Source organism: Mustelus asterias, unplaced genomic scaffold, assembly GCF_964213995.1.
Source record: "Mustelus asterias unplaced genomic scaffold, sMusAst1.hap1.1 HAP1_SCAFFOLD_361, whole genome shotgun sequence".
In the NCBI taxonomy this organism is placed as follows: Eukaryota; Metazoa; Chordata; class Chondrichthyes; order Carcharhiniformes; family Triakidae; genus Mustelus; species Mustelus asterias.
In genome coordinates, this window is record NW_027590320.1 from 1 (window position 1) to 19962 (window position 19962).

Below are 19962 nucleotides of genomic sequence, written 5' to 3' on the forward strand. Positions count from 1 at the left end.
GAGTACAAGAGTTGGGAAATCATGTTGCAGCTATATAAAACCTCGACTAGGGCTGCATTTGGAGTATTGCGTGCAGTTCTGGTCACCACACTATCAGAAGGCCGGGGAAGCTTTGGAGAGAGTGCAAAGAAGGTTCACCAGGATGCTATCTGGTCTCGAGAGCGTTGGCTATGAGGAGAGGTTGAATAAACTAAGATTGTTTTCACTGGAAAGATGGAGGCTGAAGGGAGACCTGATAGAAGTGTTCAAAATTATGAGAGGCAAAGAAAGGGTGAATAGTCAGAGGCTTTTTCCCAGGGTGGAAGTTAAAATGAAGAGGGCACAGGTTCAAGGTGAGAGGGGGAAAGTTTAAGGGAGATGTGCAAGGAAAGTTTTTCACCCAGAGTGTGGTGGTGCCTGGAATGTGCTGCCAGAGGAGGAGATGGAAACAGGCACATTAGCAACATTTAACCGGCATCTGGATGGGTCGATGAATAGGGAGATATGGACCAAATAAGGGCGGAAGGTTTTTTCAGTTTAGTTAGGGCATCATGATCGGCACAGGCTTGGAGGGCCGAAAGGTCTGTTCCTGTGCTGTACTTTATTTGTTCAAATAAAAAGAATAACCTACTATTAAATACCACTCATTGCTTAGTGATGGTGTTTGCAGACTGATATTGATCTGAATGAGCTGGACATTGCTTTCCCTCTCTGTGAAGCATTATCCTGGCTGTGAAAGATTCTTTGTGACTGTTTGTCCTGTCTCTGCTAGTTGGTATCTAGACGGACCACTCACATCTCTGCCGAGCAGAAGAGGCGTTTCAACATCAAGCTAGGATTTGATGCCTTGCTCAGACTGGTATCTATCTTAGACACCCCTGCAGCACCGAAGGTAAGAATATACTGTCCATCTTCATTTGTATTGCCACGCCGGGTTCCAGATGGTGATGATGAATTGTTAGAGAGATGATTTGATCTTATTGAACAGTCTACTCCAGCTAACTGAAATGGATCCCCCGTCAACCATCTCGAACTCCCTCAATAATATCTCAGTCCTTTCACTTAAACTTTCATTGTAAAAACATAATTGTAATCATTATCTACATTACAGCAGAATAATGGTGTCCTCACTACATCTTGGAGAGAGAGCCAGTGGGTCATGAGTTTTGGCACAGTTGTACATGGAGCTGCAGTAAGATGACTGGAGAAATAACAGAATCCCAATGAATATGTTACAGAGGAAGACGAACCATTTTTTTGGAGGGTTACTCGCAGACACTAGTGCCATTAACGATTTGGAAGAAGGAACTGAAGACACTGTTGCTAAGTTTGCAGATGATACAAAGATATGTAGAGGGACAGGTAGTGTTGAGGAAGTTGTATAAGGCTCTGGTTGGACCCCATTTGGACTATTGTGAGAAGTTTTGGGCCCCGTATCTAAGGAAGGATGTGCTGCCCTTGGAAAGGGTTTAGAGGAGGGTCACAAGGATGATCCCTGGAATGAAGAGTTTGCTGTATGAGGAATGGTGGAGGACTCTGGGTCTGTACTCATTGGAGTTTAGAAGGATGAGGGGGGATCTTATTGAAACTTACAGGATACTGCGAGGCCTGGATAGAGTGGATGTGGAGAGGATGTTTCCACGAGTAGGAAAACCTAGAAACAACCTCAGGCTAAAAGGTCGATCCTTTAAAACAGAGTTGAGGAGGAATTTCTTCAGCCAGAGAGTGTGAATCTGTGGAAATCTTTGCCGCAGAAGGCTGTGGAGGCCAGGTCATTGAGTGTATTTAAGACAGAGATAGATAGGTTCTTGATTAATAAGGGGATCAGGGGTTATGGGGAAAAGGCAGGAGAATGGGGATGAGAAAAATATCAGCCATGATTGAATGGTGGAGCAGACTTGCTGGGCCGAGTGACCAAATTCTGCTCCTATGTCTTATGGTCTTGAGAAAGCAGAAGCATTGGAGCCATTTGGTTCGTAGCTGATTGAAGCAGCTCTCTGAAAGAGCACGATGTCTTTCCTACATTCGGACTCTAAAACGGGACAGAATATTCAAGCACAGCCCAATCAATGCTGTGGAGTCCCAGTGTTATATTCTGAACCCTATGTTACAAGTTATGGGCTACCATTGAGATGGCCGGACTGATGCATGAGGAGAGATTGAGTCGGTTCGGATTTTATTCGCTGGAGTTTAGAAGAATGAGGGGGATCTCATAGAAACCTATAAAATTCTAACAGGACTGGACAGGGTAGACGCAGGAAGGATGCTCCCGATGGTGGGAATGTCCAGAACCAGGGGTCACAGTCTGAGGATACAGGGTTCCATTTAGGACTGACATGAGGAGAAATTTCTTCACCCAGACAGTGATGAACCTGTGAAATTCGCTTCCACAGAAAGTAATTGAGACCAAAACATCATGGGGGGCGATAGTCCCATCCCGCTGCGCTGACCTTTTAGTGCAGTGGGCTTGGAAATTCAAGCGGCGCCCGATTCACACAATCCGTACTGGACATCCGGCTCTGAGCACATCTCCGAGTGCCGGATTTCCAGCGCCATCAGCCAGAAAGCAGTGCGGAGCAGCATTAGATATGCAGGGGATGATTTAGGTGTAATTAGCGGGCCCAGGACTTAAGTCTCCGGGCTAGTCTCTCCACCGCAACACCCCCCGCCCCTCCCCCTGACCAGGAGCATTTCACTCCAACAGGGTTTACAGTACCTCCCCACTTGCGGGGAGCTGGCAGCCCGACCCACTGGAGTGAAGCGGGGGGGGGGGGGGGGGGAAGCAATCAAGGTCTCCAAGAGGATTGGGTGCCGGGGGTGTGCCCCTGGGCATTGCTATCTTGGTAGTGCCAGCCTGGGCCCCCTGGCACTGCCCATCGGGCATCAGGCAGTGCCAAGGGGGGGGGGAGGTGCAGGGCCTGATGGGGGTGAGGCCAAATGGGGTGGGGCCTCTGGGGGTGCGATCAGTGAGGGGTCCTGCTGACACTCTGCAGTCGGGATTGGTGGGGGAGGGAGGGAGGCCAGTGATCGGGGCTGGCCATTGGGTTGGGGGTTGCACACTGCTTCGGCGGGGAGAGTGAGGGAGGGGCTGCAGGGGAGAGGGTGATCGAGGCACGAGAGATTGAGGCAGGGAGTTGAAGTTGGCTCAGATTTGCCCGGTAGAGCACTGATCGGGCCGTGAGAGAGTCGCACAGCCGGTGGTGTGGGGCCTTGGGGCTGGCCAGTGATCGATATGGCCAGCAATCGTAAGGCTGGCAGTACGGGGCCACAGCGCATGCACTGATCTCGGTGCTGATAGATCGGCGCATGTGCATTCGCCCGCTCAGCACTATGCTGCTAGCACCCCCAGGCGGAATAGGCCCCACCCATTGATTTTCAGCATGATTCACGCTGAGGCACTGAGTGCACAGAGTGTGGAGATTCATTTTAAAACTCCCACTGAAAAGTCCAGCTTAACTTACTCCAGTTTTTATGCGACTTCGACACTTAGAATTTTTTTGGGAGAATCGCCCCCTATATGTTTTCAAGAAGCAGTTACATCTGGCTTTTGGGGCGAAGGGGATTAAAGGAGATGGGAGAAAGGTGGGATCAGACTTTGGATGATCAGTGTAACGTTAGTGTGCCTTTAAGAACTGTTTTTCTAAATCATGTTCTCTGCAGTTAAGCAGGTTTGGGGTTTTGTTGCCGGGCTGTCTGCAAGAAGTCCTTTTATTGCTACTTCAATGGTTTAAAAGGGGTTTTGTTTATTTTTACTCTGAGACTCAGGTACTTGCTGGGATCTGCATTGTTAAAGGGAAGATTGATTGACAAGTCAAAGTCAGGCGGTTCCTCCCCAGAAAAATCTAAGGATTCATTTTCAGTTTTGGTTTAAGAGTCAGAATCTGTCCTGGTTGTCAAATGGAAAGCAGTGTTGTTCTTTCTCTCACACTCTCTGGATTGGAAATTCTGCTGGCCAGCTGGAAGCAAGGCTTTCAGCTTCCTGGAGTGGAAATTCTGCTGTTAAGGGTTCGCGAGCGAGTAACTAGAGTCTCTCTCTCTCTCTCCCCCTGATGCTTTTGGGAAGCTGTTCTGACTTTGTGGGTGTGTGAGAGTGTGGGGGTGTGTGAGAGTGTGGGGGTGTGTGAGAGTGTGGGGGTGTGTGAGAGTGTGGGGGTGTGTGAGTGTGTGGGGGTGTGTGAGAGTGTGGGGGTGTGTGAGAGTGTGGGGGTGTGTGAGTGTGTGGGGGTGTGTGAGTGTGTGGGGGTGTGTGAGAGTGTGGGAGAGTGTGGGAGAGTGTGAGAGTGTGGGGGTGTGTGAGAGTGTGGGAGAGTGTGAGAGTGTGGGGGTGTGTGAGAGTGTGGGGGTGTGGGAGAGTGTGGGAGAGTGTGGGAGAGTGTGAGAGTGCGGGGGTGTGTGAGAGTGTGGGGGTGTGTGAGAGTGTGGGGGTGTGTGAGAGTGTGGGAGAGTGTGGGAGAGTGTGGGAGATTGTGAGAGTGTGAGAGTGTGTGAGAGTGTGGGGGTGTGTGAGAGTGTGGGGGTGTGTGAGTGTGTGGGGGTGTGTGAGAGTGTGGGAGAGTGTGGGAGTGTGTGAGAGTGCGGGTGTGTGTGTGAATGTGTGAGTGCGGGGCCGTGTGTGAGTGCGGGGCCGTGTGAGAGTGCGGGGCCGTGTGAGAGTGCGGGGCCGTGTGTGAGTGCGGGGAGTGTGTGAGTGCGGGGAGTGTGTGAGTGCGGGGAGTGTGTGAGAGTGCGGGGAGTGTGTGAGAGTGCGGGGCTGTGTGAGAGTGCGGGGGTGTGTGTGAGTGCGGGGCCGTGTGTGAGTGCGGGGAGTGTGTGAGAGTGCGGGGAGTGTGTGAGAGTGCGGGGAGTGTGAGAGTGCGGGGCCGTGTGTGAGTGCGGGGCCGTGTGAGAGTGCGGGGCCGTGTGAGAGTGCGGGGAGTGTGTGAGAGTGCGGGGGTGTGTGAGTGCGGGGGTGTGTGAGAGTGCGGGGGTGTGTGAGAGTGCGGGGAGTGTGTGAGAGTGCGGGGAGTGTGTGAGAGTGCGGGGGTGTGTGTGAGTGCGGGGCCGTGTGAGAGTGCGGGGGGTGTGTGAGAGTGCGGGGTGTGTGAGAGTGCGGGGCCGTGTGTGAGTGCGGGGGTGTGTGAGAGTGCGGGGGTGTGTGAGAGTGCGGGGCCGTGTGAGAGTGCGGGGAGTGTGTGAGAGTGCGGGGCCGTGTGAGAGTGCGGGGGGTGTGTGAGAGTGCGGGGTGTGTGAGAGTGCGGGGCCGTGTGTGAGTGCGGGGGTGTGTGAGAGTGCGGGGGTGTGTGAGAGTGCGGGGCCGTGTGTGAGTGCGGGGAGTGTGTGAGAGTGCGGGGGTGTGTGAGAGTGCGGGGCCGTGTGTGAGTGCGGGGGTGTGTGAGAGTGCGGGGGTGTGTGAGAGTGTGGGGCCGTGTGAGAGTGCGGGGCCGTGTGAGAGTGCGGGGGTGTGTGTGAGAGTGCGGGGCCGTGTGTGAGAGTGCGGGGCCGTGTGTGAGTGCGGGGGTGTGTGAGAGTGCGGGGGTGTGTGTGAGAGTGCGGGGCCGTGTGTGAGAGTGCGGGGCCGTGTGTGAGTGCGGGGGTGTGTGAGAGTGCGGGGGTGTGTGTGAGAGTGCGGGGCCGTGTGTGAGAGTGCGGGGCCGTGTGTGAGTGCGGGGGTGTGTGAGAGTGCGGGGCCGTGTGAGAGTGCGGGGCCGTGTGAGAGTGCGGGGGTGTGTGTGAGTGCGGGGGTGTGTGAGAGTGCGGGGCCGTGTGTGAGTGCGGGGGTGTGTGAGAGTGCGGGGGTGTGTGAGAGTGCGGGGCCGTGTGTGAGTGCGGGGGTGTGTGAGAGTGCGGGGCCGTGTGAGAGTGCGGGGGTGTGTGAGAGTGCGGGGCCGTGTGAGAGTGCGGGGCCGTGTGAGAGTGCGGGGCCGTGTGAGAGTGCGGGGAGTGTGTGTGAGTGCGGGGGGGGTGTGTGAGAGTGCGGGGCCGTGTGAGAGTGCGGGGCCGTGTGAGAGTGCGGGGCCGTGTGTGAGTGCGGGGAGTGTGTGAGAGTGCGGGGGTGTGTGAGAGTGCGGGGCCGTGTGAGAGTGCGGGGCCGTGTGTGAGTGCGGGGAGTGTGTGAGAGTGCGGGGAGTGTGTGTGAGTGCGGGGGGGGTGTGTGAGAGTGCGGGGCCGTGTGAGAGTGCGGGGAGTGTGTGAGAGTGCGGGGGTGTGTGAGAGTGCGGGGCCGTGTGAGAGTGCGGGGCCGTGTGTGAGAGTGCGGGGGTGTGTGAGAGTGCGGGGAGTGTGTGAGAGTGCGGGGGTGTGTGAGAGTGCGGGGGTGTGTGAGAGTGCGGGGCCGTGTGAGAGTGCGGGGCCGTGTGTGAGAGTGCGGGGCCGTGTGAGAGTGCGGGGCCGTGTGTGAGAGTGCGGGGGTGTGTGAGAGTGCGGGGGTGTGTGAGAGTGCGGGGGTGTGTGAGAGTGCGGGGCCGTGTGAGAGTGCGGGGCCGTGTGTGAGTGCGGGGAGTGTGTGAGAGTGCGGGGGGGGTGTGTGTGAGTGCGGGGCCGTGTGAGAGTGCGGGGCCGTGTGTGAGTGCGGGGAGTGTGTGAGAGTGCGGGGGTGTGTGAGAGTGCGGGGAGTGTGTGAGAGTGCGGGGCCGTGTGTGAGTGCGGGGCCGTGTGAGAGTGCGGGGGTGTGTGAGAGTGCGGGGCCGTGTGAGAGTGCGGGGGTGTGTGAGAGTGCGGGGAGTGTGTGAGAGTGCGGGGGGGGTGTGTGAGAGTGCGGGGCCGTGTGAGAGTGCGGGGCCGTGTGTGAGTGCGGGGCCGTGTGAGAGTGTGGGGGTGTGTGAGAGTGCGGGGCCGTGTGAGAGTGCGGGGGTGTGTGAGAGTGCGGGGGTGTGTGAGAGTGCGGGGCCGTGTGAGAGTGCGGGGGTGTGTGAGAGTGCGGGGGTGTGTGAGAGTGCGGGGGTGTGTGAGAGTGCGGGGGGTGTGTGAGAGTGCGGGGGTGTGTGAGAGTGCGGGGGTGTGTGAGAGTGCGGGGGTGTGTGAGAGTGCGGGGCCGTGTGAGAGTGCGGGGCCGTGTGAGAGTGCGGGGGTGTGTGAGAGTGCGGGGCCGTGTGAGAGTGCGGGGGTGTGTGAGAGTGCGGGGCCGTGTGAGAGTGCGGGGCCGTGTGAGAGTGCGGGGGTGTGTGAGAGTGCGGGGGTGTGTGAGAGTGCGGGGGTGTGTGTGAGTGCGGGGGGTGTGTGAGAGTGCGGGGCCGTGTGAGAGTGCGGGGGGTGTGTGAGAGTGCGGGGGTGTGTGAGAGTGCGGGGGGTGTGTGAGAGTGCGGGGGTGTGTGAGAGTGCGGGGCCGTGTGAGAGTGCGGGGCCGTGTGAGAGTGCGGGGGGTGTGTGAGAGTGCGGGGGTGTGTGTGAGTGCGGGGGGTGTGTGAGAGTGCGGGGCCGTGTGAGAGTGCGGGGGGTGTGTGAGAGTGCGGGGGTGTGTGAGAGTGCGGGGGGTGTGTGAGAGTGCGGGGAGTGTGTGAGAGTGCGGGGAGTGTGTGAGAGTGCGGGGGTGTGTGAGAGTGCGGGGGGTGTGTGAGAGTGCGGGGAGTGTGTGAGAGTGCGGGGGTGTGTGAGAGTGCGGGGCCGTGTGAGAGTGCGGGGGTGTGTGAGAGTGCGGGGGTGTGTGAGAGTGCGGGGCCGTGTGAGAGTGCGGGGAGTGTGTGAGAGTGCGGGGCCGTGTGAGAGTGCGGGGCCGTGTGAGAGTGCGGGGGGTGTGTGAGAGTGCGGGGCCGTGTGAGAGTGCGGGGGTGTGTGTGAGTGCGGGGGTGTGTGTGAGTGCGGGGGTGTGTGAGAGTGCGGGGCCGTGTGAGAGTGCGGGGGGTGTGTGAGAGTGCGGGGGTGTGTGAGAGTGCGGGGGGAGTGTGTGAGTGCGGGGCCGTGTGAGAGTGCGGGGGTGTGTGTGAGTGCGGGGGTGTGTGTGAGTGCGGGGGTGTGTGTGAGTGCGGGGGTGTGTGAGAGTGCGGGGCCGTGTGAGAGTGCGGGGCCGTGTGAGAGTGCGGGGCCGTGTGTGAGTGCGGGGCCGTGTGTGAGTGCGGGGCCGTGTGAGAGTGCGGGGGTGTGTGTGAGTGCGGGGGTGTGTGTGAGTGCGGGGGTGTGTGAGAGTGCGGGGCCGTGTGAGAGTGCGGGGCCGTGTGAGAGTGCGGGGCCGTGTGTGAGTGCGGGGCCGTGTGAGAGTGCGGGGCCGTGTGAGAGTGCGGGGGTGTGTGAGAGTGCGGGGCCGTGTGAGAGTGCGGGGGGTGTGTGAGAGTGCGGGGGTGTGTGAGAGTGCGGGGCCGTGTGAGAGTGCGGGGGGTGTGTGAGAGTGCGGGGGGTGTGTGAGAGTGCGGGGGTGTGTGAGAGTGCGGGGCCGTGTGAGAGTGCGGGGGGTGTGTGAGAGTGCGGGGGGTGTGTGTGAGTGCGGGGCCGTGTGAGAGTGCGGGGCCGTGTGAGAGTGCGGGGGTGTGTGTGAGTGCGGGGGTGTGTGAGAGTGCGGGGCCGTGTGAGAGTGCGGGGCCGTGTGAGAGTGCGGGGCCGTGTGAGAGTGCGGGGCCGTGTGTGAGAGTGCGGGGAGTGTGTGTGAGTGCGGGGAGTGTGTGAGAGTGCGGGGTGTGTGTGTGAGTGCGGGGGGTGTGTGAGAGTGCGGGAGTGTGTGAGAGTGCGGGGCCGTGTGTGAGAGTGCGGGGGGTGTGTGTGAGTGCGGGGGGTGTGTGAGAGTGCGGGGAGTGTGTGAGAGTGCGGGGAGTGTGTGAGAGTGCGGGGAGTGTGTGAGAGTGCGGGGGGTGTGTGAGAGTGCGGGGAGTGTGTGAGAGTGCGGGGAGTGTGTGAGAGTGCGGGGAGTGTGTGAGAGTGCGGGGGGTGTGTGAGAGTGCGGGGGGTGTGTGAGAGTGCGGGGAGTGTGTGAGAGTGCGGGGAGTGTGTGAGAGTGCGGGGAGTGTGTGAGAGTGCGGGGGGTGTGTGAGAGTGCGGGAGTGTGTGAGAGTGCGGGGCCGTGTGAGAGTGCGGGGGGTGTGTGTGAGTGCGGGGAGTGTGTGAGAGTGCGGGGGGTGTGTGTGAGTGCGGGGGGTGTGTGAGAGTGCGGGGGGTGTGTGTGAGTGCGGGGGGTGTGTGAGAGTGCGGGAGTGTGTGAGAGTGCGGGGCCGTGTGAGAGTGCGGGGCCGTGTGAGAGTGCGGGGCCGTGTGTGAGAGTGCGGGGGGTGTGTGTGAGTGCGGGGAGTGTGTGAGAGTGCGGGGGGTGTGTGTGAGTGCGGGGCCGTGTGAGAGTGCGGGGGGTGTGTGAGAGTGCGGGGGTGTGTGTGAGTGCGGGGAGTGTGTGAGTGCGGGGGTGTGTGTGAGTGCGGGGCCGTGTGAGAGTGCGGGGCCGTGTGAGAGTGCGGGGAGTGTGTGAGAGTGCGGGGGGTGTGTGTGAGTGCGGGGGTGTGTGAGAGTGCGGGGCCGTGTGTGAGTGCGGGGCCGTGTGAGAGTGCGGGGAGTGTGTGAGAGTGCGGGGGGTGTGTGTGAGTGCGGGGAGTGTGTGAGTGCGGGGGTGTGTGAGAGTGCGGGGCCGTGTGAGAGTGCGGGGGGTGTGTGTGAGTGCGGGGGTGTGTGTGAGTGCGGGGCCGTGTGTGAGTGCGGGGAGTGTGTGAGAGTGCGGGGGTGTGTGAGAGTGCGGGGGTGTGTGAGAGTGCGGGGGTGTGTGAGAGTGCGGGGCCGTGTGTGAGTGCGGGGAGTGTGTGAGTGCGGGGAGTGTGTGAGAGTGCGGGGGTGTGTGAGAGTGCGGGGCCGTGTGAGAGTGCGGGGGTGTGTGTGAGAGTGCGGGGGTGTGTGAGAGTGCGGGGCCGTGTGAGAGTGCGGGGGTGTGTGTGAGAGTGCGGGGGTGTGTGAGAGTGCGGGGCCGTGTGAGAGTGCGGGGGTGTGTGAGAGTGCGGGGGTGTGTGAGAGTGCGGGGCCGTGTGAGAGTGCGGGGGGTGTGTGTGAGTGCGGGGCCGTGTGAGAGTGCGGGGCCGTGTGTGAGTGCGGGGAGTGTGTGAGAGTGCGGGGGTGTGTGAGAGTGCGGGGGTGTGTGAGAGTGCGGGGGTGTGTGTGAGTGCGGGGCCGTGTGAGAGTGCGGGGGTGTGTGTGAGTGCGGGGGTGTGTGAGAGTGCGGGGAGTGTGTGAGAGTGCGGGGCCGTGTGTGAGTGCGGGGCCGTGTGAGAGTGCGGGGCCGTGTGAGAGTGCGGGGAGTGTGTGTGAGTGCGGGGCCGTGTGAGAGTGCGGGGGGTGTGTGTGAGTGCGGGGGTGTGTGTGAGTGCGGGGGTGTGTGAGAGTGCGGGGCCGTGTGTGAGTGCGGGGGTGTGTGAGAGTGCGGGGGGTGTGTGTGAGTGCGGGGGTGTGTGAGAGTGCGGGGGGTGTGTGAGAGTGCGGGGCCGTGTGAGAGTGCGGGGCCGTGTGAGAGTGCGGGGAGTGTGTGAGAGTGCGGGGCCGTGTGTGAGTGCGGGGGTGTGTGAGAGTGCGGGGGGTGTGTGTGAGTGCGGGGGTGTGTGAGAGTGCGGGGGGTGTGTGAGAGTGCGGGGCCGTGTGTGAGTGCGGGGGTGTGTGAGAGTGCGGGGGTGTGTGAGAGTGCGGGGGTGTGTGAGAGTGCGGGGCCGTGTGTGAGTGCGGGGGTGTGTGAGAGTGCGGGGGGTGTGTGTGAGTGCGGGGGTGTGTGAGAGTGCGGGGGGTGTGTGAGAGTGCGGGGCCGTGTGAGAGTGCGGGGCCGTGTGAGAGTGCGGGGAGTGTGTGTGAGTGCGGGGGTGTGTGTGAGTGCGGGGGTGTGTGAGAGTGCGGGGGGTGTGTGTGAGTGCGGGGGTGTGTGAGAGTGCGGGGCCGTGTGAGAGTGCGGGGGTGTGTGTGAGTGCGGGGCCGTGTGAGAGTGCGGGGCCGTGTGAGAGTGCGGGGGTGTGTGAGAGTGCGGGGCCGTGTGAGAGTGCGGGGGGTGTGTGAGAGTGCGGGGCCGTGTGAGAGTGCGGGGCCGTGTGAGAGTGCGGGGGGTGTGTGAGTGCGGGGCCGTGTGAGAGTGCGGGGCCGTGTGAGAGTGCGGGGGTGTGTGAGAGTGCGGGGGTGTGTGAGAGTGCGGGGCCGTGTGAGAGTGCGGGGGTGTGTGAGAGTGCGGGGGTGTGTGTGAGTGCGGGGCCGTGTGAGAGTGCGGGGGGTGTGTGAGTGCGGGGGTGTGTGAGAGTGCGGGGCCGTGTGAGAGTGCGGGGCCGTGTGTGAGTGCGGGGCCGTGTGAGAGTGCGGGGGTGTGTGAGTGCGGGGCCGTGTGTGAGTGCGGGGCCGTGTGAGAGTGCGGGGGGTGTGTGAGTGCGGGGCCGTGTGAGAGTGCGGGGCCGTGTGAGAGTGCGGGGGTGTGTGAGAGTGCGGGGGTGTGTGAGAGTGCGGGGGTGTGTGAGAGTGCGGGGCCGTGTGAGAGTGCGGGGGTGTGTGAGAGTGCGGGGCCGTGTGAGAGTGCGGGGGTGTGTGAGAGTGCGGGGGTGTGTGAGAGTGCGGGGCCGTGTGAGAGTGCGGGGCCGTGTGAGAGTGCGGGGGTGTGTGAGAGTGCGGGGGTGTGTGAGAGTGCGGGGGGTGTGTGTGAGTGCGGGGGTGTGTGAGAGTGCGGGGGTGTGTGAGAGTGCGGGGGTGTGTGAGAGTGCGGGGCCGTGTGAGAGTGCGGGGGTGTGTGTGAGTGCGGGGCCGTGTGAGAGTGCGGGGGGTGTGTGTGAGTGCGGGGCCGTGTGTGAGTGCGGGGGTGTGTGAGAGTGCGGGGCCGTGTGTGAGTGCGGGGAGTGTGTGAGTGCGGGGCCGTGTGAGAGTGCGGGGGGTGTGTGAGTGCGGGGAGTGTGTGAGTGCGGGGGTGTGTGAGAGTGCGGGGGGTGTGTGAGAGTGCGGGGGGTGTGTGAGAGTGCGGGGGGTGTGTGTGAGTGCGGGGAGTGTGTGAGTGCGGGGGTGTGTGAGAGTGCGGGGGGTGTGTGAGAGTGCGGGGGGTGTGTGAGAGTGCGGGGGGTGTGTGTGAGTGCGGGGGTGTGTGAGAGTGCGGGGCCGTGTGAGAGTGCGGGGGGTGTGTGAGTGCGGGGCCGTGTGTGAGTGCGGGGGGGGAGTGTGTGAGTGCGGGGCCGTGTGTGAGTGCGGGGCCGTGTGAGAGTGCGGGGTGTGTGTGAGTGCGGGGGTGTGTGTGAGTGCGGGGGGTGTGTGAGAGTGCGGGGCCGTGTGAGAGTGCGGGGGGTGTGTGAGTGCGGGGAGTGTGTGAGAGTGCGGGGAGTGTGTGAGAGTGCGGGGGGGGTGTGTGTGAGTGCGGGGCCGTGTGAGAGTGCGGGGGTGTGTGTGAGTGCGGGGCCGTGTGAGAGTGCGGGGAGTGTGTGAGAGTGCGGGGGTGTGTGTGAGAGTGCGGGGCCGTGTGAGAGTGCGGGGCCGTGTGTGAGTGCGGGGAGTGTGTGAGAGTGCGGGGCCGTGTGAGAGTGCGGGGCCGTGTGAGAGTGCGGGGCCGTGTGTGAGTGCGGGGAGTGTGTGAGAGTGCGGGGGTGTGTGAGAGTGCGGGGCCGTGTGTGAGTGCGGGGCCGTGTGTGAGTGCGGGGAGTGTGTGAGAGTGCGGGGCCGTGTGAGAGTGCGGGGCCGTGTGTGAGTGCGGGGAGTGTGTGAGAGTGCGGGGCCGTGTGAGAGTGCGGGGCCGTGTGAGAGTGCGGGGCCGTGTGAGAGTGCGGGAGTGTGTGAGAGTGCGGGGCCGTGTGAGAGTGCGGGGCCGTGTGAGAGTGCGGGGCCGTGTGAGAGTGCGGGGCCGTGTGTGAGTGCGGGGAGTGTGAGAGTGCGGGGCCGTGTGTGAGAGTGCGGGGCCGTGTGAGAGTGCGGGGCCGTGTGAGAGTGCGGGGCCGTGTGAGAGTGCGGGGCCGTGTGTGAGTGCGGGGGTGTGTGAGAGTGCGGGGGTGTGTGTGAGTGCGGGGGTGTGTGAGAGTGCGGGGGTGTGTGAGAGTGCGGGGCCGTGTGTGAGTGCGGGGGTGTGTGAGAGTGCGGGGGTGTGTGAGAGTGCGGGGCCGTGTGTGAGTGCGGGGCCGTGTGTGAGTGCGGGGCCGTGTGAGAGTGCGGGGTGTGTGTGAGTGCGGGGAGTGTGTGAGTGCGGGGCCGTGTGTGAGAGTGCGGGGCCGTGTGTGAGTGCGGGGCCGTGTGAGAGTGCGGGGGGTGTGTGAGAGTGCGGGGCCGTGTGAGAGTGCGGGGCCGTGTGAGAGTGCGGGGCCGTGTGTGAGTGCGGGGAGTGTGTGAGAGTGCGGGGGTGTGTGTGAGTGCGGGGCCGTGTGAGAGTGCGGGGGTGTGTGTGAGTGCGGGGCCGTGTGAGAGTGCGGGGCCGTGTGTGAGTGCGGGGCCGTGTGTGAGTGCGGGGAGTGTGTGAGAGTGCGGGGCCGTGTGTGAGTGCGGGGCCGTGTGAGAGTGCGGGGCCGTGTGAGAGTGCGGGGCCGTGTGAGAGTGCGGGGCCGTGTGAGAGTGCGGGGCCGTGTGAGAGTGCGGGGCCGTGTGAGAGTGCGGGGCCGTGTGAGAGTGCGGGGCCGTGTGAGAGTGCGGGGCCGTGTGAGAGTGCGGGGGTGTGTGAGAGTGTGGGGGTGTGTGAGAGTGCGGGGCCGTGTGAGAGTGCGGGGCCGTGTGTGAGTGCGGGGCCGTGTGAGAGTGCGGGGAGTGTGAGAGTGCGGGGGTGTGTGAGAGTGCGGGGGTGTGTGAGAGTGCGGGGCCGTGTGAGAGTGCGGGGCCGTGTGAGAGTGCGGGGCCGTGTGTGAGTGCGGGGCCGTGTGAGTGCGGGGCCGTGTGAGAGTGCGGGGGTGTGTGAGAGTGCGGGGGTGTGTGAGAGTGCGGGGGTGTGTGAGAGTGCGGGGGTGTGTGAGAGTGCGGGGGTGTGTGAGAGTGCGGGGGTGTGTGAGAGTGCGGGGCCGTGTGAGAGTGCGGGGGTGTGTGAGAGTGCGGGGGTGTGTGAGAGTGCGGGGGTGTGTGAGAGTGCGGGGGTGTGTGAGAGTGCGGGGCCGTGTGAGAGTGCGGGGGTGTGTGAGAGTGCGGGGCCGTGTGAGAGTGCGGGGGTGTGTGAGAGTGCGGGGGTGTGTGAGAGTGCGGGGCCGTGTGTGAGAGTGCGGGGGTGTGTGAGAGTGCGGGGCCGTGTGAGAGTGCGGGGCCGTGTGAGAGTGCGGGGGTGTGTGAGAGTGCGGGGCCGTGTGAGAGTGCGGGGGTGTGTGAGAGTGCGGGGCCGTGTGAGAGTGCGGGGCCGTGTGAGAGTGCGGGGGTGTGTGAGAGTGCGGGGGTGTGTGAGAGTGCGGGGGTGTGTGAGAGTGCGGGGGTGTGTGAGAGTGCGGGGGTGTGTGAGAGTGCGGGGGTGTGTGAGAGTGCGGGGGAGTGTGTGAGTGCGGGGCCGTGTGAGAGTGCGGGGCCGTGTGAGAGTGCGGGGGTGTGTGAGAGTGCGGGGGTGTGTGAGGGCGGGGCCGTGTGAGAGTGCGGGGGTGTGTGTGAGTGCGGGGCCGTGTGTGAGTGCGGGGCCGTGTGAGAGTGCGGGGCCGTGTGAGAGTGCGGGGGTGTGTGAGAGTGCGGGGCCGTGTGTGAGTGCGGGGCCGTGTGAGAGTGCGGGGGTGTGTGAGAGTGCGGGGGTGTGTGAGAGTGCGGGGCCGTGTGAGAGTGCGGGGGTGTGTGTGAGTGCGGGGCCGTGTGTGAGTGCGGGGCCGTGTGTGAGTGCGGGGCCGTGTGAGAGTGCGGGGGTGTGTGAGAGTGCGGGGCCGTGTGAGAGTGCGGGGCCGTGTGAGAGTGCGGGGCCGTGTGAGAGTGCGGGGGGGGTGTGTGAGGGCGGGGCCGTGTGAGAGTGCGGGGCCGTGTGAGAGTGCGGGGCCGTGTGAGAGTGCGGGGCCGTGTGAGAGTGCGGGGGTGTGTGAGAGTGCGGGGGTGTGTGAGAGTGCGGGGGTGTGTGAGAGTGCGGGGCCGTGTGAGAGTGCGGGGGTGTGTGAGAGTGCGGGGGGTGTGTGAGGGCGGGGCCGTGTGAGAGTGCGGGGGTGTGTGAGGGCGGGGCCGTGTGAGAGTGCGGGGCCGTGTGAGAGTGCGGGGGTGTGTGAGAGTGCGGGGGTGTGTGAGAGTGCGGGGCCGTGTGAGAGTGCGGGGGTGTGTGAGAGTGCGGGGAGTGTGTGAGAGTGCGGGGGTGTGTGAGAGTGCGGGGGTGTGTGAGAGTGCGGGGAGTGTGTGAGAGTGCGGGGGTGTGTGAGAGTGCGGGGGTGTGTGAGAGTGCGGGGCCGTGTGTGAGAGTGCGGGGAGTGTGTGAGAGTGCGGGGGTGTGTGAGAGTGCGGGGGTGTGTGAGAGTGCGGGGAGTGTGTGAGAGTGCGGGGGTGTGTGAGAGTGCGGGGGTGTGTGAGAGTGCGGGGCCGTGTGTGAGAGTGCGGGGAGTGTGTGAGAGTGCGGGGCCGTGTGAGAGTGCGGGGCCGTGTGAGAGTGCGGGGGTGTGTGAGAGTGCGGGGCCGTGTGAGAGTGCGGGGGTGTGTGAGAGTGCGGGGGTGTGTGAGAGTGCGGGGCCGTGTGAGAGTGCGGGGGTGTGTGAGAGTGCGGGGCCGTGTGAGAGTGCGGGGGTGTGTGAGAGTGCGGGGGTGTGTGAGAGTGCGGGGCCGTGTGAGAGTGCGGGGGTGTGTGAGAGTGCGGGGCCGTGTGTGAGAGTGCGGGGAGTGTGTGAGAGTGCGGGGGTGTGTGAGAGTGCGGGGGTGTGTGAGAGTGCGGGGCCGTGTGAGAGTGCGGGGGTGTGTGAGAGTGCGGGGGTGTGTGAGAGTGCGGGGGTGTGTGTGAGTGCGGGGGTGTGTGTGAGTGCGGGGCCGTGTGAGAGTGCGGGGCCGTGTGAGAGTGCGGGGGTGTGTGAGAGTGCGGGGGTGTGTGAGAGTGCGGGGCCGTGTGAGAGTGCGGGGAGTGTGTGAGAGTGCGGGGCCGTGTGAGAGTGCGGGGGTGTGTGAGAGTGCGGGGGTGTGTGTGAGTGCGGGGCCGTGTGTGAGTGCGGGGAGTGTGTGAGAGTGCGGGGCCGTGTGTGAGAGTGCGGGGCCGTGTGAGAGTGCGGGGGTGTGTGAGAGTGCGGGGGTGTGTGAGAGTGCGGGGCCGTGTGAGAGTGCGGGGAGTGTGTGAGAGTGCGGGGCCGTGTGAGAGTGCGGGGGTGTGTGAGAGTGCGGGGGTGTGTGTGAGTGCGGGGCCGTGTGAGAGTGCGGGGCCGTGTGAGAGTGCGGGGGTGTGTGAGAGTGCGGGGGTGTGTGAGAGTGCGGGGCCGTGTGAGAGTGCGGGGGTGTGTGAGTGCGGGGAGTGTGTGAGAGTGCGGGGCCGTGTGTGAGAGTGCGGGGCCGTGTGAGAGTGCGGGGAGTGTGTGAGAGTGCGGGGAGTGTGTGAGAGTGCGGGGCCGTGTGAGAGTGCGGGGCCGTGTGAGAGTGCGGGGCCGTGTGAGAGTGCGGGGGTGTGTGAGAGTGCGGGGGTGTGTGTGAGAGTGCGGGGCCGTGTGAGAGTGCGGGGCCGTGTGAGAGTGCGGGGGTGTGTGTGAGAGTGCGGGGCCGTGTGAGAGTGCGGGGCCGTGTGAGAGTGCGGGGGGTGTGTGAGAGTGCGGGGCCGTGTGAGAGTGCGGGGGGTGTGTGAGAGTGCGGGGCCGTGTGAGAGTGCGGGGGGTGTGTGAGAGTGCGGGGCCGTGTGAGAGTGCGGGGGGTGTGTGAGAGTGCGGGGCCGTGTGAGAGTGCGGGGGTGTGTGTGAGAGTGCGGGGCCGTGTGAGAGTGCGGGGCCGTGTGAGAGTGCGGGGGTGTGTGTGAGTGCGGGGGTGTGTGAGAGTGCGGGGAGTGTGTGTGAGTGCGGGGGTGTGTGAGAGTGCGGGGGTGTGTGTGAGTGCGGGGCCGTGTGAGAGTGCGGGGAGTGTGTGAGAGTGCGGGGCCGTGTGAGAGTGCGGGGGTGTGTGAGAGTGCGGGGGTGTGTGAGAGTGCGGGGCCGTGTGAGAGTGCGGGGAGTGTGTGAGAGTGCGGGGCCGTGTGAGAGTGCGGGGGTGTGTGAGAGTGCGGGGGTGTGTGTGAGTGCGGGGCCGTGTGTGAGTGCGGGGAGTGTGTGAGAGTGCGGGGCCGTGTGTGAGAGTGCGGGGCCGTGTGAGAGTGCGGGGGGTGTGTGAGAGTGCGGGGCCGTGTGAGAGTGCGGGGCCGTGTGAGAGTGCGGGGCCGTGTGTGAGTGCGGGGGGTGTGTGTGAGAGTGCGGGGCCGTGTGAGAGTGCGGGGGTGTGTGAGAGTGCGGGGCCGTGTGAGAGTGCGGGGGTGTGTGAGAGTGCGGGGGTGTGTGAGAGTGCGGGGGTGTGTGAGAGTGCGGGGCCGTGTGAGAGTGCGGGGGTGTGTGAGAGTGCGGGGGTGTGTGAGAGTGCGGGGGTGTGTGAGAGTGCGGGGCCGTGTGTGAGTGCGGGGCCGTGTGAGTGCGGGGCCGTGTGAGAGTGCGGGGGTGTGTGAGAGTGCGGGGGTGTGTGAGAGTGCGGGGCCGTGTGAGAGTGCGGGGGTGTGTGAGAGTGCGGGGGTGTGTGAGAGTGCGGGGCCGTGTGTGAGAGTGCGGGGCCGTGTGAGAGTGCGGGGGTGTGTGAGAGTGCGGGGGTGTGTGAGAGTGCGGGGCCGTGTGAGAGTGCGGGGGTGTGTGAGAGTGCGGGGCCGTGTGAGAGTGCGGGGCCGTGTGAGAGTGCGGGGGTGTGTGAGAGTGCGGGGGTGTGTGAGAGTGCGGGGGTGTGTGTGAGTGCGGGGGTGTGTGAGAGTGCGGGGCCGTGTGAGAGTGCGGGGGTGTGTGAGAGTGCGGGGCCGTGTGAGAGTGCGGGGGTGTGTGAGAGTGCGGGGCCGTGTGAGAGTGCGGGGCCGTGTGAGAGTGCGGGGGTGTGTGAGAGTGCGGGGGTGTGTGAGAGTGCGGGGGTGTGTGTGAGTGCGGGGGTGTGTGAGAGTGCGGGGCCGTGTGAGAGTGCGGGGCCGTGTGAGAGTGCGGGGGTGTGTGTGAGAGTGCGGGGAGTGTGTGAGAGTGCGGGGCCGTGTGAGAGTGCGGGGGTGTGTGTGAGTGCGGGGCCGTGTGAGAGTGCGGGGCCGTGTGAGAGTGCGGGGGTGTGTGAGAGTGCGGGGGTGTGTGAGAGTGCGGGGGTGTGTGTGAGTGCGGGGCCGTGTGAGAGTGCGGGGCCGTGTGAGAGTGCGGGGGTGTGTGAGAGTGCGGGGGTGTGTGAGAGTGCGGGGCCGTGTGAGAGTGCGGGGGTGTGTGAGTGCGGGGAGTGTGTGAGAGTGCGGGGCCGTGTGTGAGAGTGCGGGGCCGTGTGAGAGTGCGGGGAGTGTGTGAGAGTGCGGGGGTGTGTGAGAGTGCGGGGCCGTGTGTGAGAGTGCGGGGCCGTGTGAGAGTGCGGGGCCGTGTGTGAGAGTGCGGGGCCGTGTGAGAGTGCGGGAGGTGTGTGAGAGTGCGGGGCCGTGTGAGAGTGCGGGGCCGTGTGAGAGTGCGGGGGTGTGTGAGAGTGCGGGGGTGTGTGTGAGTGCGGGGCCGTGTGAGAGTGCGGGGAGTGTGTGAGAGTGCGGGGCCGTGTGTGAGAGTGCGGGGCCGTGTGAGAGTGCGGGGCCGTGTGAGAGTGCGGGGAGTGTGTGAGAGTGCGGGGGTGTGTGAGAGTGCGGGGGTGTGTGAGAGTGCGGGGGTGTGTGAGTGCGGGGGTGTGTGTGAGTGCGGGGCCGTGTGTGAGTGCGGGGGTGTGTGTGAGTGCTGGGCCGTGTGAGAGTGCGGGGGTGTGTGAGAGTGCGGGGGTGTGTGAGAGTGCGGGGCCGTGTGAGAGTGCGGGGGTGTGTGAGAGTGCGGGGGTGTGTGAGAGTGCGGGGCCGTGTGAGAGTGCGGGGGTGTGTGAGAGTGCGGGGGTGTGTGAGAGTGCGGGGGGTGTGTGAGAGTGCGGGGGTGTGTGTGTGAGTGCGGGGGGTGTGTGAGAGTGCGGGGGGTGTGTGTGAGTGCGGGGCCGTGTGAGAGTGCGGGGAGTGTGTGAGTGCGGGGGTGTGTGAGAGTGCGGGGAGTGTGTGAGAGTGCGGGGGTGTGTGTGAGTGCGGGGGTGTGTGAGAGTGCGGGGGTGTGTGTGAGTGCGGGGGGTGTGTGAGAGTGCGGGGCCGTGTGAGAGTGCGGGGGGTGTGTGAGAGTGCGGGGCCGTGTGAGAGTGCGGGGCCGTGTGAGAGTGCGGGGGTGTGTGAGAGTGCGGGGCCGTGTGAGAGTGCGGGGCCGTGTGAGAGTGCGGGGCCGTGTGAGAGTGCGGGGCCGTGTGAGAGTGCGGGGGGTGTGTGAGAGTGCGGGGGGTGTGTGAGAGTGCGGGGCCGTGTGAGAGTGCGGGGGGTGTGTGAGAGTGCGGGGGTGTGTGTGAGAGTGCGGGGCCGTGTGAGAGTGCGGGGCCGTGTGAGAGTGCGGGGGGTGTGTGAGAGTGCGGGGCCGTGTGAGAGTGCGGGGAGTGTGTGAGAGTGCGGGGGTGTGTGAGAGTGCGGGGCCGTGTGAGAGTGCGGGGGTGTGTGAGAGTGCGGGGGTGTGTGTGAGTGCGGGGCCATGTGTGAGTGCGGGGCCGTGTGAGAGTGCGGGGTGTGTGTGAGTGCGGGGGGTGTGTGAGAGTGCGGGGCCGTGTGAGAGTGCGGGGGGTGTGTGAGAGTGCGGGGCCGTGTGAGAGTGCGGGGGGTGTGTGAGAGTGCGGGGCCGTGTGTGAGTGCGGGGCCGTGTGAGAGTGCGGGGCCGTGTGAGAGTGCGGGGCCGTGTGAGAGTGCGGGGAGTGTGAGAGTGCGGGGCCGTGTGAGAGTGCGGGGGTGTGTGAGAGCGCGGGGGTGTGTGAGAGTGCGGGGCCGTGTGTGAGTGCGGGGCCGTGTGTGAGTGCGGGGCCGTGTGAGAGTGCGGGGTGTGTGTGAGTGCGGGGAGTGTGTGAGAGTGCGGGGCCGTGTGTGAGTGCGGGGCCGTGTGAGAGTGCGGGGGTGTGTGTGAGTGCGGGGCCGTGTGTGAGAGTGCGGGGCCGTGTGTGAGTGCGGGGCCGTGTGTGAGAGTGCGGGGCCGTGTGAGAGTGCGGGGGGTGTGTGAGAGTGCG

At 64.5% G+C, this 19962-nt stretch overlaps 1 protein-coding gene across 1 annotated transcript in view; it reads left to right on the forward strand.

Moving 5' to 3' along the window:
• Nucleotides 1-751: 751 nt before the first annotated feature.
• Nucleotides 752-19962, forward strand: part of LOC144486478 (carbohydrate-responsive element-binding protein-like) — a gene marked incomplete at its 5' end in the record, with an annotated part of 161082 nt that continues 141871 nt past the window's right edge. Inside the window, one exon of the mRNA XM_078204521.1 lies at nucleotides 752-871. Coding sequence (XP_078060647.1) covers nucleotides 752-871 — 120 coding nt within the window. The remainder of the gene's footprint in view (nucleotides 872-19962) is intronic.